This window comes from Thermobia domestica, chromosome 14 (genome assembly GCF_964235325.1).
Source record: "Thermobia domestica chromosome 14, izTheDome1.hap1.1, whole genome shotgun sequence".
Taxonomy (NCBI): domain Eukaryota; kingdom Metazoa; phylum Arthropoda; class Insecta; order Zygentoma; family Lepismatidae; genus Thermobia; species Thermobia domestica.
Genome location: NC_137467.1, coordinates 73905447 through 73921471, shown reverse-complemented (window position 1 = coordinate 73921471; position 16025 = coordinate 73905447). Strand labels below are relative to the sequence as shown.

Sequence of the window (16025 nt, the reverse complement as noted above, 5' to 3'; positions counted from 1 at the left end):
TTTTTTTAAAATTAACTGGAATTTTAATAGTAAGTTAAACTTTTCATTGTTTGTGTAATACACAATTATGTATACCGGTAATAATAATAACAATGCACAATATGTTTGCTTTGCATTGCGGGATAGTTTCTCAGTTAATATTGAAACCGATAAGTGATTGTAGTTTTACAATCTCCGACATAATAGATATTACAGTGGAGATGGAATATATTGTTGAGACGCTTAATTGATTGCAGGAAATCGCGTCTCCCTATCTATTACCGTTTTTATTTTAGAGCGATCAACGTTAAAATAGGAACTGGAAATCGATTAAAAGTGCTTCTCGCCACGGTCAGACAGAGTAAATATATGAGTTTTGTTGCTATATTTACACCTTAATAAAAAAAAATAATAATAAATTAGTCAACATACTCTGCGTATTCTTGTATTTTTATTTAGAATCCAACGATCTCGATACCTATACAATCTTTTGCTACATGCCTCCACCTATTTCCTAGCGAATTACAAAACAAAACCCCACGTGCAAGCATATAAAGACAGGCTGAAATAAAAGAGGTCTTAAGGCGTTAAAGTATAATATTCTTGTCATAGTAAGTTAAAGTTTGTATAGTTGGTATTTTAGTAAATAAAACACAAACTTATTAGTCGGCCAATATGCCAGACAAGTGGGACGAAGTTATTATGCACAAACAAATAGGAAAAGTTTGAGTAGGATAGGTTACGATACGACAGTTTCCATCCATATTTGCATATTGTTTTATTTACTTCGGAATAATAATTTCGGTTTCCTGACTCTAACCTTCTGCTGAAATATTTAACAAGGTAACTGAAATCATTATCTCGAACAGTGGCGGCGCAAGGCGAGCGTTAACCTTGAGCAAGATATATGGAAAAATAAAAATGTACTATATGAAGATACATGTACAAAAATCACATGTGTGTTGAAAGGGTATGAGATTACCTCCTTGAACCCTCTCCCCTTGGGCTCATTCCACGTCAAATCACCCAGGCCATGTCACCCACCAATTCAGAGTTTAATGAAACTCCGTGTATTTGTTAACACTACTAAGGAAGACTTGTAAAATTTTTCTTCCGAAATCCTAATAGTTTGTGAGAAATACGAGACCAAAGTTTCAGAATTTTAGGCATCCCGGTCGTTCTCAAGGCCATCTAATATTTCGTCGAGCTTAATACAAAAATTCATATCTTAGTGTCTAAGCAATGTATCACTTGGAAATTTCTACCCAAAGTTTATATAAGTCTGTAGAGCTAATAAAAAAAAAAATAAATAAAAACGCCATCAAGATTGCTGTACATTAAGGGTGAAAAACGCACCCTTGCACTTCAAAATAGTTAATTTTTTGTGTAAATTTCTAATTTTACATAATGCGCATTATCGCTTCGGAAGAAAAATTTTACAGGTCTTCATATCTTAGTAGTGTTAACAAGTACACGAAGTTCCATTAAAATCTGAATTGGTGGGTGACACTTCGGATTTTTTCTGGGTAATTTGACGTGGAATGAGCCCTTGATTACATTCTGCGTACGCCACTGATCCAAAGTAAATAAATCAACGCACAGATTGGTGAATAGACTTTATAGTCTCTCAAATTTTGTAATCATGCAGATATGGGTAGCAGTGTTGGGCAAATTTCAATTGAATTAACAATTAACAATTAATCTGTAAATTTAATTGTTAATTGCAATTAACAATTGAAATAAGTAATGGTTAATTGTTAATTGCAGTTGGCCATTAAAAACGGAGAATCAATTGCAATTGATCAATTGATTGAAAGTAACTGCAGTGGAAAGTAATTGCAATTGAATTCTGTAATTCAATTGCAATTGAAATTAATTCGCAATTGATTCAATTGCAATTGATTTCCACAGCAATTACTTTCAATTGATTGATCAATTGCAATTGATTTTCACTGATTAATTTTCAACACTGTAGTTCAGAGAGGGCGTGGGGCAATGAAAACTTTAGCCACGACCAATTGACTCACCACCCGTCGTGACCCACGACCCACCGTGACCCACTCTGACCCACCACCCACCATAAACCACTCTTACCCACAGACCCACCAAAACCCATTGTCATCAACTCTGACCTGATTCACGCCCTTTTCTCTACTGACTAAAGAGTTTAAACTTGTAATAAAACAAGCCTATAAAATTATCACTCATCGGAGTTTGAATTTTTACGATCAATAGCTCAAGCACCGCACTAATACAATAAAGGCGGATCTCACCTTTCTAATATAAATAAAATAGAGTTTGTTCGTATGTCTATCTGTCTATCTTTGTGCGACCTGTGGACGAGACGAGTGGAGCGAAACTTTTCAAAATTTGGTCACGGGTAGCTTGGTCTAGGCCCCAGACCAAGACGAAGAGCTTTTTTTAAAATTCCTTACTAGGGGGTCTCCAGGGGACGTTTACCGGTACCGGCCTCGGGACCAGACAAGTCGACCGAGAGTTACCAAATTTTGGTCAAAGATACCTTGGTCCAGGTCCCACACCAAGGCAAAGCTTTTTCGAAAAAATTCGAACCAGGGGGTCTCAGGGGGGCAAAAGTAGTAGAAAATGACCGATATCAGTGTCGATTTCATAGTTTTCGCGGTCGCTGAGATCAATGGTGAAACTCCGATCGCATTAACTTCCAAATTCACCGTATCCGGCTACGGGCCGTGGGTCAACGGGAGGGGCAGGGGAATGCCGAAACGTACAAGTAATCCAAAATGCCGATATTAGTGTCAAATCCATAGTTTTCGCGGTTGCTGATATCAATGGTGACACTACCACTAGCGATGACTTTCTAATTCATCCACCGTTGTATGCGGGCCTTGGGTCACCAGAGGGGGAAATTCCGAGACATGTAAAAAAAATAATCGAAAATGACCGATATTAATGTCAAATTCATAGTTTTCGGGGTAGCTGAGCTCATTGGTGAAACTCAAGACCGCGTTTACTTTCACATTTAGCCCCCATCAGATAAGAAACGGGGCATTATAACGGGAATCACGAGACATGTAAAAATAATCCATAATGACCGATGTCAAATCCGTAGTTTTCGCGGTGGCTGAGATCAATGGTGATACTTTCATTAGCGATGATTTTCAAATTTAGCCACCATTGTATGCGAGCCGGGAGTCACCGGGGGTGGGGAATTGCGAGACATGTAAAAATAATGGAAAGTGACCGATATTAGTGTCAAATCCATAGTTTTCGCTGTCGCTGAGATGAATAGTGATACTTCCACAGGCGTTGACTTCCAAATACAGCCCCCATCGGCTGCAGGCCAGAGGCATTGTTTTTTTTCAAAATTGGAACCAGAGGATTATAGGGACTTTTACCGGCATATGTAAAAAGTAGTAGAAAATGGCAATGTTAGTGTCACATTCATAGTTTTCGCGGTATTAGTTGGGGGTTGGTGGGGGCCAGAGGAGATTTTTTCACAATACGAACCAAGGGGGTCTGAGGGGGCGTTCACCGGGACATGTAAAAGTACTAGAATTTGTGTCGAATCCATATTTATCGGGGTTGCTCAGACCTATAGTGACACCCCCGATAGTGTTTACGTTCAAATTCAGCCCCCATCGGCCTTCCCAATGAAAACACAAATATGGCGGAACAAGTTAATGCTGTTCCGTCAGGAACGATTTCGAGGTCGTTTCCTTCACATCGTCTTGTGCGTGTTTTCTACCGTTTTGTAAGCCTATTTCCACGTTTTGTGATTCAATGGTAGTGGGTCAAAATGGGCATTCAATGTGGGAAGAAAATTGATCCACTCTCCCACCAGTATCGAATTTCAAGGTCGCTTTTTTCGCATTGTTTAGTGCATATTTATACCGTTTCTGCGCATACTTTCACGTTTTGTAGGCCAACGAAAGTGGGTCAAAGGCGACCTACAAATATGGCAGAGAAAGACATATTCATTCCACTTTCAAGGTCCATTTTGACCCTCTCCCACTGATGCACAAAGCGACACAAATCATGTATAAAAAATGTGAAGGAAACGACCTCATTTGATGGTGACGGAACAGCATTAAGTTATTCCGCTATACTTGTAGGCCATTTTGACCCATTTTTGTTGTCGCACTAAAGTGGAAATAGAAGCACTAAAGTGGAAATAGGAGCACAAAACGGTACAAAGCAGGCACTGTACGATGCGAAAGAAACGACCCCCCAAATTCGATAGTGGCGGAACAATGGCTCTATTTTCTCACACATTGATGGACCATTTTGACGCATTTCTGGTAATGCTCAAAACATGGAAGTAGGCGAACAGAACGGTACAAAATACACACTAAATGATGCGAAAGAACCAACCCCGAAATTCGATAGTGGCGGAATAGTGAGCCATTTAACTCCCACTTTAAAGGCCCGTTTAACTCACTTCCGGTGACGCACAAGACGAGGAAGTAGGCACAGAAAACTTTTTAAAAAATAATCACTAAACGATGCGAAGGAAACGACCTAGAAATTCGACAGTGTCGGAAGAATGGGTCATTTTGGTCACACTTTGGAGGTCCATTTTCACACACTTCTGGTAACGCGCAAAACGTGAAAATAAGGGCACGAAACATTCACTAGTCGACGCGAAAGGAAGGACCACGAAATTCTGTAGGTATAGTGGCGGAGCAGTGGGTCATTTTCGTCCCACCTTCGAGGCCCATTTTGACCGTCTTCCAGTGACGCACAAAACGTCGAAATACGCGCACAAAAGGGTATGCGATGTGAAATTAACGACCTCGAAATTCGATAGTAGCGGAACTCTTGGTCATTTTCGTCCCATCTTGGAAGCCCATTTTGACCCACTTCAGGTGACGCATAAAACGTGGAAATAAGGGCACGAAAATCCACTAGTCGATGCAAAAGGAAGGATATCGAAATTCAGTAGTGGCGGAACTCTTGGTCATTTTCATCCCACCTATCACAGTAAAAAGGTACTCTAGATTACAGATAAGAGATTACTCTAGGAGTGTACCCCATTAATAGTATGAGGTTAGATAGTATCTACTTATCCATACCTATCACATATCTGTGCTTACCTCGGTAATATAGTATTTATTTACTATGTGAATACTAATATTCACTTAACCTTACGTGGGAGAAAGGGGTTATAGTTATTTTATGAGAAACAATGACTACTCAATAATCTACCTTTTGCTATCTCATTTTATTATGTGATTTTATCTACACAATATGTGGGTGTGACTCTTACAGGGCTATTCTATACCCGATAATGACTACGGATTAATATGTGAGTCACCCACTTGTAAATAGATTATTAGCATTATCTCAATGTTTTAAATAACAGGCGTAATTATCCATCAGCGATACATAGATTGATATACAAATCAAAGAGTGTATAGCATTACAATGGAATACTGCTATCATTATTATAATTGTTACTGTTATTATACTACTACTCGGGTTTATCATAACCTTCGGTTACGAGGACTGTGAGAATTGCATTGCCTGACCATACTGATGCGTGAAATTAAGAAAACCCATAAAATATACAACTTACATGTTCAGATCCATCAATACTGCTGACTTAACCTAGAAGCGTTAAGACGGGACTCTCGCGTATACTCGAGACGAGACTAAACCGCGTTTACAGATGCGAGCCAAGACCGACCGTGACTCGATCTAAGACTGAGCCAAACTGAACCCCTGGTTTAGAAACCAGTAGTTTTTATATTTGCCTTATTTGTTATTTTTCTTTCTCATGTCCTTCCGGGCCAGTGCATTCTAGACTATGAAATAATAGTTTTGTGACGTATGCATGGAAAACACAGCTTTTACACTTTCACTGACGAAATTGTTTTGTCGTATGGGTATTATTCAGTTTCCTGGTGTCCTTCTACCTGTTTTTTGACCAAACCAATAATAACTTATTTTTCACTTTGGTATTTTTCCGGGTGACATTCACTTTTAATAATAAAATGTATGATCTTTGAAATTATAAAAATTTCGATCAAACTCGATGTTATCGTGATACACCTTCGAGACCCATTTTGAGCGTCTTCCAGTGACGCACAAAACGTCGAAATAGGCGCACAAAAGGGTACACGATGTGAAATTAACGAACTCGAAATTCGATAGTGGCGGAACAGTGGGTCATTTTCGTCCTATCTTGGAAACCCATTTTGACCCACTTCTGGTGACCCACGAAACGTGGAAATGGGGGTACGAAACAACACGAAAATTCAGTAGTCGATACGAAAGGAAGGACCTCGAAATTCGGTAGTGGCGGAGCAGTGGGTCATTTTCGTCCCACCTTCGAGGCCCATTTTGACCATCTTCCAGTGACGCACAAAACATCGAAATAGACGTACAAAAGGGTACGCGATGTGAAATTAACGACCTCGAGATTTAATAGTGGCGGAACTCTTGATCGTTTTCGTCCCACCTTGGGGACTCATTTTAACCCACATCCCACGACGTACAAAACGGAAGTAGACGCACAAAACGGCATAAAACGATGTGAAGGAAACGATCTCGAAATTCATTGGTGGCGGAAGAGCAATAACTTGTTCCGCCATATTTGTAGGCCCATTTTGACCCACTTCCGGTGATGCACAAATTGTGGGAATAGGCGCATAAAGAGACACAAAACACGCACAAAAGATGCAAAACAAAGTACCTTGAAATTCGTTGGTGGCGGAACAAGTTAATGACGCCGTGAGCACCAATATAAGTATATACTGTAGTTCTTACCAGTTGGCGCGGTGGGTCACTGGTAGAGCGTTCACCTCCGGTGCTTGAGGTCCCTGGTTCGATCCCAGCTCGCGCAGTTTGTACTTTGTGGTGGACAAACACCGTGCTCGTGGATTTCCTCGGGGTTCTCCCGTTTCCTCCCACTTTCTTCATTTCATTCATTTCCTATCATCACCGTCTCCTTTAGCCTAACCGGCATAATCGTGGGACGTAAAACTAAAGATTTCATATCATTTTTTGTAATTCTTACCATCAAGGCTGAGAACTGCACGGTCCAATTTTTTAGCCAAAGTAGAAGCCCAACCGGAATAGTGATGTCAACCGACTCGGATCGGTTCAACTGAGCGTACAGCTTGAACTGGCTTGGTTGGGATTACCCATCGACTGGGCTCAATTGAGCCAATGGCTTCAACCGGCTCCGTTGAAACGAGTCCATAGGCTGGGTTCGAGTCAGCTTAACTGAGCCGATGGCTCGAACCGGCTCGGTTGGGGTAAGCAATCAGCTCGGTTCGGCTCGGCTCGTGTGAGCATCGGCTCGAGCTGGCTCGGTTAGATGAGCTGTTGGCTCGGCTCACTTCTCGGTTCGGCTCGATAAGTGAATAAGCTGTGAGCGAGCCGCTTGAGCTGTTGACAACCCTAAACCCGGGTCGAGCAGTTTTGAACATATTTGGCTGGAGTCCCATAACTTTTAATAATTTTTGGCTCGAGCCCGAATACTTGCTCCTCCTGAACTCAAACCAAGAACCTCGTGACCGATGTCCTTGCCTCCTGAAGATTTCTTGACGACCGAGATCGACAGTCAACTAATTTTTAGTATTCCGATACAAACCGCCTATATTCCATGTTTATACAGGTACACGGTGTTATAATGATAATTAATTATAGTAGTAGTAGTAGTATCATTGATAATTATATTGTCTATGTATGATACTTGAAGATAGTAGTACTTGGAACTACACAAAGAATTTAATTCGAATTGGCTCGACTCGACTGGAAACTCGATCCGAATTCGAGTCGAGTTGGGGGAAATTTTTCGAGCCGAGATCTCAAGTCGAGCTCAAAGATGTCTGCTTCGAGCCGAGTCGAGTTTTAAAGAAAACTCGCTCGAACTCGTTGGTGCCCATTCCTATTGTATGCATGACGGGCATATAGAGTTCTTTCGAGGGGGATAGAACCATAAACATAATATATTTTAAAAAATACTTAGTTTCCCGGCTTTCTTCCCATAAGAGGGGGGGGGGAAAGGATGGTAGGTATCCAGCATTTCTTATAAGTACCTTATTTGAAATATGTAAAACAGTAACAAGTGGACAACACAATACACACACATCTTCTTATCTTCAGTTTTAATTGCTGATTTCAATTGCAATTAACAATTAAATGTTTCAATTGCACCCTTTGCAATTGACAATTAACAATTAAAAGTTTCAATTGCCTGGTGACCAATTAACAATTGACGAAAATTTAATTGCAAATTTTATGATTGAATTGAATTGCAATTGAAATTAATTGTCAATTACAAATTGAAATCAATTGCAATTGATTTTCAGAGCAATTACTTTCAATTGATTGATCAATTGCAATTGATTTCAATTGATTTTGCCCAACACTGATGGGTAGTAAATACAGTACTCCTGATTTACATGAGCAGTACATCAAAAATTGTCGTATATATATATATATATATATATATATATATATATATATATATATATATATATCGGGTTAAGTTCCAAAGTTGATCGTCCGTTTCTAGCAAAATTTTGAAAATTTGCCGAGAAGAAATTGATAATTTGCTCGTTTATGTGTTTCATAACATGGAATGAGAGCGGAAGTTGTGCTTTTCTTTATAAGCACTTATAAACATGAAACTATTTGGCAAGCGGAGGAAACTACTTATTCAAGATTAAATTGTGGGAAAGTAACGAACATTTGTATTCTGAACTGGCTACATTTGGGAGACGCTCCAGTTGGTATCTTTAAGTAGAGACGAGAAATTATACACTATTAATTTTAACAAAATAGGTCCAAACTTTCGTAATCCTCAGCTAACCCGACCCTACCCTACCATACTTATCCCTATCTTAATATATTCTACCCTAAAAATTGGTGATTTTTAAATTTTCATAGTTGTTATTACGCTTTCTGTCAAAAACCAGGCGGACGACCAACTTCGGAATAAATATCTGTATATCTTACGTTACAAGACCTTACGTTGGGATAGTTGGTTAAAAGTGGGTATATACTATATTATAAAAAAGAAAAAAAAACGTGGTATTTTGTGTTACTTTTTGTTCCTTTTCGATATGTACGTAAAGTTAGGTTATTTTTATTGAGGTTGTTTGTTGGTTATTTAAGATCCATTGCGTACACCAATTCTCCTTATATACACTTTTTAGATATGTAAGGGCACGGTGGTTCAGTGGTAGAGCGTTCACCTCCGGTGCTTGGGGTCCATGGTTCAATCCCAGCTCGCGCCGAGGGGACTTCGTGGTGAACAAACACCGTCCTCGTGGGTTTTCTCGGGGTTCTCCCGTTTCCTCCCACTTTCTTCATCACCGTCTCTTTTAGCCTAACCGGCATAACCGCAGGACGTAAAACTAAATTATTTTTAAAGATATGTATCTAAAAGTTAACTCAAAGCTTCTCTCTAAAAATTTATTAACTTAATACTGTAATAGGGTATTGTTTATAGTGCTAGTTGGAAACAAAGAAGGTAAGGATTCATTGTCTGTGTTATTTCTGAATAGCACGTAGTTGTAACACTTAACAGTTGGAAGATACTAATTTTGGGCAGTAATACAATAGAGGTGAATACGTATCTAATGAAGAGCAAAGAAAGCATGAAAATAAGAACTATTTGTTATTAAGAGTTAAGAGTGGCAGGTGGAAATGAAATAGAAGTAATTCTAGGTAAAGAGCAATACAACACTGAAAACAGGTTCATGTGGGTCTAGTCCGGGACTGCTATCTAACGAAGATTAGCCAACTACTTTAAGCTAACTTGTCCTATCATATCTTAAAAGCATTGACTCGCATATGAGAAATACACTCCCACTTTACAAACTATAGTTGAGGACAAATAGGCCTAACTGGGCTCCCTTCCCTGATCTACTAGCTTAGTAGCTCTTCCTAGATATGTTACGGTAAATGGGATTAAACACTCCCACAGAATTTTAACGTAACAGGAATACAGTACTGGTTTACTTTTGGCGCACCACTAGCAAGAATTGTTGAAAAATTATAATTCTTTCATCAATTTCCTTCTTAGTGTCCCTTCAAAGGTTTTCGCTGGGCGACATGAAAATATCTTACTTGTCATAGATGAAATTCCAGGGGGCCACCAGAATTATTGAAAATTTACAATTCTTATATGATTTGCGTATAATACAGCTTCCGCATGTATGGCATAAAAACTAAGGCATTACTGCTGTAACACCGGACCACACGAAAATCGAAAAAGATTACCATTTAGTTTCTCCCCTACAATACTACATTGTGACCCTGGCTCATTTGGTAGTAATTATTGTTCGAAATACAGTGTGGACGTATGGCATAAAAACTAGTGCATAACACGAACCAACTTGTGCTAGATGGCCATTAAAAACCACGAATGCTATCTAACCGAGTGAGAGTAGGTAGCGAGGGGGGTGCGTCCGTACGGAGCAGGCGCGTCAACGGCGGGGGTTATAAGCATAAACTAGGCTAGTGGAAAAACACTTTGTCATAAAATGTATGGTTTATGTGTTGCACAGCTTTGGTGGAATACTAAATGCCATCCAAGAAAGTACCAAAATGTAGGAATTCTAAATAGATCAAATTAGATTAGGTTTGCTTAGATGCCCCTCCTCTTTCCTGTAGTTTCAATTCGTTTCTACACATACGACAAACAGTTCGCCTGTTTAGTAGAGCATGTCTTTTACCAATGCCAACTGCACTCCTTATTTTTGTATAACTCGATAAAACTCAAACCTGATACGTGTTAATCTTGTCATTTACGCACCATTTCCACACCGCATTTCCATAAAACATAACTCACCCCTCCGCCAAAGTACACAAAGTATACCACTCCGCCAAATAGTCTCTTCCTCCTCCACTTACAGTGCCGCTTACATCATCAAAAACAACGAGGCAACAAGTATTTTCTTAACTTCAACTAGTCTCTCACCCTGATTTTCACTCTCTTCCGCACAAATCAAAATAAATTCTCCAAATCATCTGGTACATTTTCTAAAATTGGTCCGGCGATACAACAGGTAACGCTAAAATTAATCTGTAAAAACACAAACCAACCTGTGCTAGGTGGCGGCAATGTTCTAGATTACTGGTCCCCCCTTCCCTTTAAGCAGTAATAAAGACAGAAAACAACGTGCCTTGAGGGGCTCTAACCCGCCTTCACTCGCTCGGCAATACTGTGTAAATTACATGTATAAACTTCAGTACAGAAAGAAACCAACCCAGCTATTAATCTACATGGGGGACCAGTAATCTAGAACCTTCCCCTACGGGGCTACTATGAATCACGAATATCTAACCGAGTCAGAGCAGTAATATTGGTGGCCTTCACGGTAGTGCGTTCGAAGGGAGCAGGCGCGGCAGCGATGATGCGTATGTGTGTAAGCGAGGGCAATGATACGAGATTCAATAGCACTTATCATGGTTTCATACTAGTAACGCTCCACTTCTAAACATAAAATACAGGTCCTGTACACTGTGCAGAAATATACAGCCGGTCTAATAGTCAAATAGCATCTAATAGTAATCTTTTATATACATTCACTTCCTCACATTTTATCCTTCGTTAAACACTTGAAATGATTTTACAGTAGTAACCCTACACTTGTAGATTTAAAAGACAGCTGTATTACTTTGTATTTAATTCTGTCGCCTGCAGAAATTTGTTTCCTATAAACATGTCTTTTCATGCAATGTATTACATTTTATCTGTAAATCTTCCAAAATGTGGAGCGCCAAAACTATACCAGCAAGAAGAATACATTTTAAAACGTATTTAAAAACTGTTTGAAAGAATCCACAATCATAGTTCCTTTTGCTATTACACAAAGTGGAATTGAGTTAATACAAAATTGCATTGGAAAATGAGTATTAAGGAAATAGTACATACAGGGAACACAATTGCTCTATTACGCAAACTGATTTAACTCCTAAAATACTCACATTAAACATACGTATAGTATGTATTGACTGCTTCGTACATTATACCACAGAGAAAATTACACGAATATTTTCTCAGTTATTATACAATCCCGCGTTATGTCAAATTTATGTACCGCAAGTTCGCATTAGGGCAATTCTTTTGTTAAGGTCCTTCCAGTTAGCCAGATATTTGATTATCACAGAGCTTTCACAAAAGAAAACGAAAAATATATGTATTCTATCAACATTAGGATATTCCTCAACCATTCAAAATTACAGTATTCAAAATTATGGATCACATCTCAGAACACAAATAATGCAATAAGTGATTATTAACTGCAATGCGACTATTGCAAAGTAAAACTCATATTCTGCGTTGCGTTGACAAGAACCGACAAGGAATAAGGCACCATTTCACTTGTCGAAAATGTAGAAGCTTCTATATGCAATTTAGTCTCGGTTCCAATGTTTATGTTCTGGCGTATAGATAAATTGTCTCTGATAGAAATGAAATCTTTAAGTTCCACGTCCCACGGTTGTGGTGGCTAGGCTAAATGAGACAGTGATGAAAAATGAGTGAGATTGTCGAAAGAAGAAAGTAGGAGCAAAGGAAAAACCCTGAGAAAACCCACGAACACGGTATTTGCCCACGACCAAGTTCACTGGCACGAGCTGGGATCGAACCAAAGACCCCATGCACCAGAGGTGAACGGTCTATTACTGAGTCACTCGGCCCCTGTTTCTGATAGAATAAGCAGTGTAAGTTCCATAACTGATTCATGCAAATCCGCACAACTTGAGGAGTTTGAAAAATTAAACATGATGTATATGATGGCCGATTGTTTCCTCTTTCTTTTTTCAAAGTCCACTTTGTAAGTGATTTTTAGGTCTAGGAACCAGAATATATTATTTTTCACGTAATATGACAGTGGGAACTAATACAGAAATATTTTTCAGGTTGTGAATATCTCTAATCAAAATGTTTAATGAAAGTGGAGATGGGTGTATTTTCAAGTATGATAGTCAGGACAAGATGGTTGAATAAATTATGGAGGAATGTAGTGCGAGCACTACAAGAATTTAAATTTACAATTATTCATTTTCATTACTTATTAGCCTTCTTTAGCGTAAAGTGCATAAACGTATGACAAACAAAAAATATTTCATTTTATTTCATTTAGTCAATTATATTTGCTAGTAAACTGTGCAAGTAAACGGTGCACGTACAACAAAGTTTTTCTTATTATTACTGTTTGCTGATCTACTGCCACCGGTCATACATTTAAGCTATTCCCAGTTTTCGTAGGTTTCCTTAAGAAAATTTCCTTCGACTGTCACAAAATTCTCCCTTTTCTTATGAAATTTCCCCTAGTTTGTTGAGTGTCGAATTCCTATGACCGAAGTTACGCGATAACATTAATTTAGCTTATTTAAAGAAAGTGTTAACCAGATTTGTTTGCGCTTTATCTTTTAATTTTCCTTCTCTTTTTTTTTACTAAAAAATACACACAAAAACATCCAGCCGATAATGGGTGCCATAGGCGGCGCCAGGATTTTGGTAATGTGGGTGCAGCCTAGGATGGGACAACACATCCTTGCATTGTTGCCAGAACGCTCTGCACTATTGAACCTTAACATCTCAAAAATAGTCCCTAAGTTTTACTTTTAAAAAAGTAGAAAAAAAACTATATGATAGCAGGTAACTTATGAAAGACTTAAGAAATCATTCAAATATATTCAAACATAGGAAACAAGAAATACACAAAATAGAAAAGATTATTGTAGGAAATCTGAAAATCGAAGTTAATGTGGCTGCAGCTGCACCCACTGTGGCGCCGCCTATGATGGGTGCAAAATAGGCTATTTTGAACAACACACACAAGCACTATTGCCACTGTATTTTTTTTTTCTGAAGAACAAAGAAAAATTTAAGCATTTATATAGGTCAATCAGTCAACGCGAGAATTTCCCTGCAACTTTCACGTTTTAACGAAGAAATTCCATTTTCCAAATTTACCTACGAAATTTCCCTACATTTGGGAAATTTCCCTTAAACTACGGTTGATGTGAAGTATCTATGTTGGGCCCAATCATAGGAATTAAACGTACTATCGTGGACATAAGTGCATTAGCGCCTGTATTCTGCTTGGGCGCCTCTGGCATGTTAAAATTGAGAGGGGGCGGGGACGACTACAATTCTAGTAGACCCCAACTAAAGTTACGTCAAAATTATGAGTAAACTGAAATTTATTTTACTAATGGTGTGCGCTCTTTTTACCTTTATCAACACAATTAATCATAATTTTCTTCTATCACTGATAGACTACTTGCCGAAAAAAAACAAACTAAGTTTATATATAATATGGTTCTTAGGCAGTGACGACGCCAGAGGTGGGCAATGGAGCAAGCACCTCCGTAGTAGCTATTTCTGCCCCCCTGATTGCCACCTAGATTGACCCCCCCCCCAGACTCCTACAATCTTTAAACATTCTACATGTAGTATTTCATATCAGTATCATAACCAATCTCATTGTCAAAAGTCTACTTTCCATGCATTTTCTATGTGGCAGATTAGTCCTCAAGCTTTCTTCTTTAAGTGTCTGAGTATGCACGCATATTTCTGTTTTCTAATTTAGCGCCTTTTGAGGTAAATTTTAGTTATACTTCTTTCTTATGATTTTTAATTATTGTGCCTAGCTAACAATAATAGATTTGGTCGACTTGTTTTCTTCTCATTGGATCAACTTCGATTGGAAACAAAAAAAGGTAAGACCAGTTACGTAACTTGTTTGTATTTATCCAGGTTAGAAGTTTTCAGTTTCATATTTTGTTTTATTTAAAGGTTCTATACTTCTTTTTTCTGAAACATTATTCTCCGCTTTCAATATTCAGAGGATGTGCTTAGTTATAACAGCTTAGTTTGCAACTAACAGGGCTTAATTTTTTGAAGGGGGTAAAAAGAGTTGTCTTTTCCCTTCCTGTAAATGATAATAATAAATTTATGGGATTAAATTGATTCCCAATAAAACGTATTGTCAGAGTGCTGATCTTTCGTTAGTAATTGGTATATACTAGTGCTCCCTTACTTATTTTGTTTCAAACTACTGACGTGACGTCTAGCATGTGTCTAGGAAAGTTCGGTGCAGGAAATTTCGGTGTAGGAAAATTCGGTGTAGGAAAATTCGGTGTAGGAAAATTCTGTGTAAGAAAATTCGGTGTACGGAAAACTCGGTGTGGAAAATTTAGGTGTAAGGTAGATTCGGTCTAATACATATTGAATATTACCACTTACGATAATTTACGACACTTCATATTGTGAAAACGAAAACCATAAAATTTAACGAATAAAATGTTATAACCTATTTCAAGAAAAGCAAATTTATTTATTTATTTTTATTTTTTATTTTTTATTTTTTTTATTTTTTATTATTATTTTTTTTTTTTTTTTTTTTTTTTGCCTTGAGTCCAATACCTCTTTCATGTCTTTTATGGGGTATTACTATAAACTACGTTTCATCACACAATGAAGCTGACACTTTTTGTCAGAAATAAAACAATTACAACTATAAGTTCAGAGAATAGTTATAGGTACAACTAAAAATTTCCTATAGTACATCTAAGAACATATACAAGGTGATTCTTTTAAAACTCACGGATTTCATTTGGGTCTAGAATTTCTAACTGAAGTCCGATTTTCATGCGGTTTGTGGCAAATGATCAAAGAACATTGGGAGATTTATGAAACTATGTTTACTGGTTTAAATTCATTTGGGGTAATATCGGCCACGCCTCTAGAAAAGCAGCAAATATTAGGACTAGCTCAGGAGAGTAATGCTCCCGGAAGTAGGAACGGAAAACACACTTCTGATTGGTTGGCGTTATCTATGTCTTGCCACGTTGCATTCAAATAGCAGAATTCAGACGATTGTTGTTGTCAGTCCTCGCGGCCGAGTGGACTTGCGCTATATGCTGGTAAGAAACTCCCTTTTGTCGTGAGTTCAAACCCGGCCCGAGGAAAGTTTTTTAAACATTTTTTTACATTTTTAGAACACTTTTTAAATTAAAATAATACGAAAATAATACTCAAAAATGTGATTTACTTACTTTTGTGCAGATAAGTAGTAGTAGTAGTAGTAAGAATG

General features: G+C 38.2%; 1 protein-coding gene across 2 annotated transcripts in view; it reads right to left on the bottom strand.

Moving 5' to 3' along the window:
- Positions 1–12200, bottom strand: part of Rtel1 (Regulator of telomere elongation helicase 1) — a 75303-nt gene extending 63103 nt beyond the window's left edge. Inside the window, exon 1 of one of the 2 annotated variants that reach the window (XM_081738070.1) lies at positions 11905–12200. Coding sequence is in view for 1 of the 2 variants with exons in the window: in XM_081738068.1 (XP_081594194.1) it covers positions 11595–11641 (47 nt within the window). In the remaining variant the exon portion in view is untranslated. Of the gene's footprint in view, positions 1–11594; positions 11778–11904 lie in introns of those variants that run through there. The other variant, XM_081738068.1, reaches the window with a different exon arrangement.
- Between the last annotated feature and the right edge of the window lie 3825 nt (positions 12201–16025).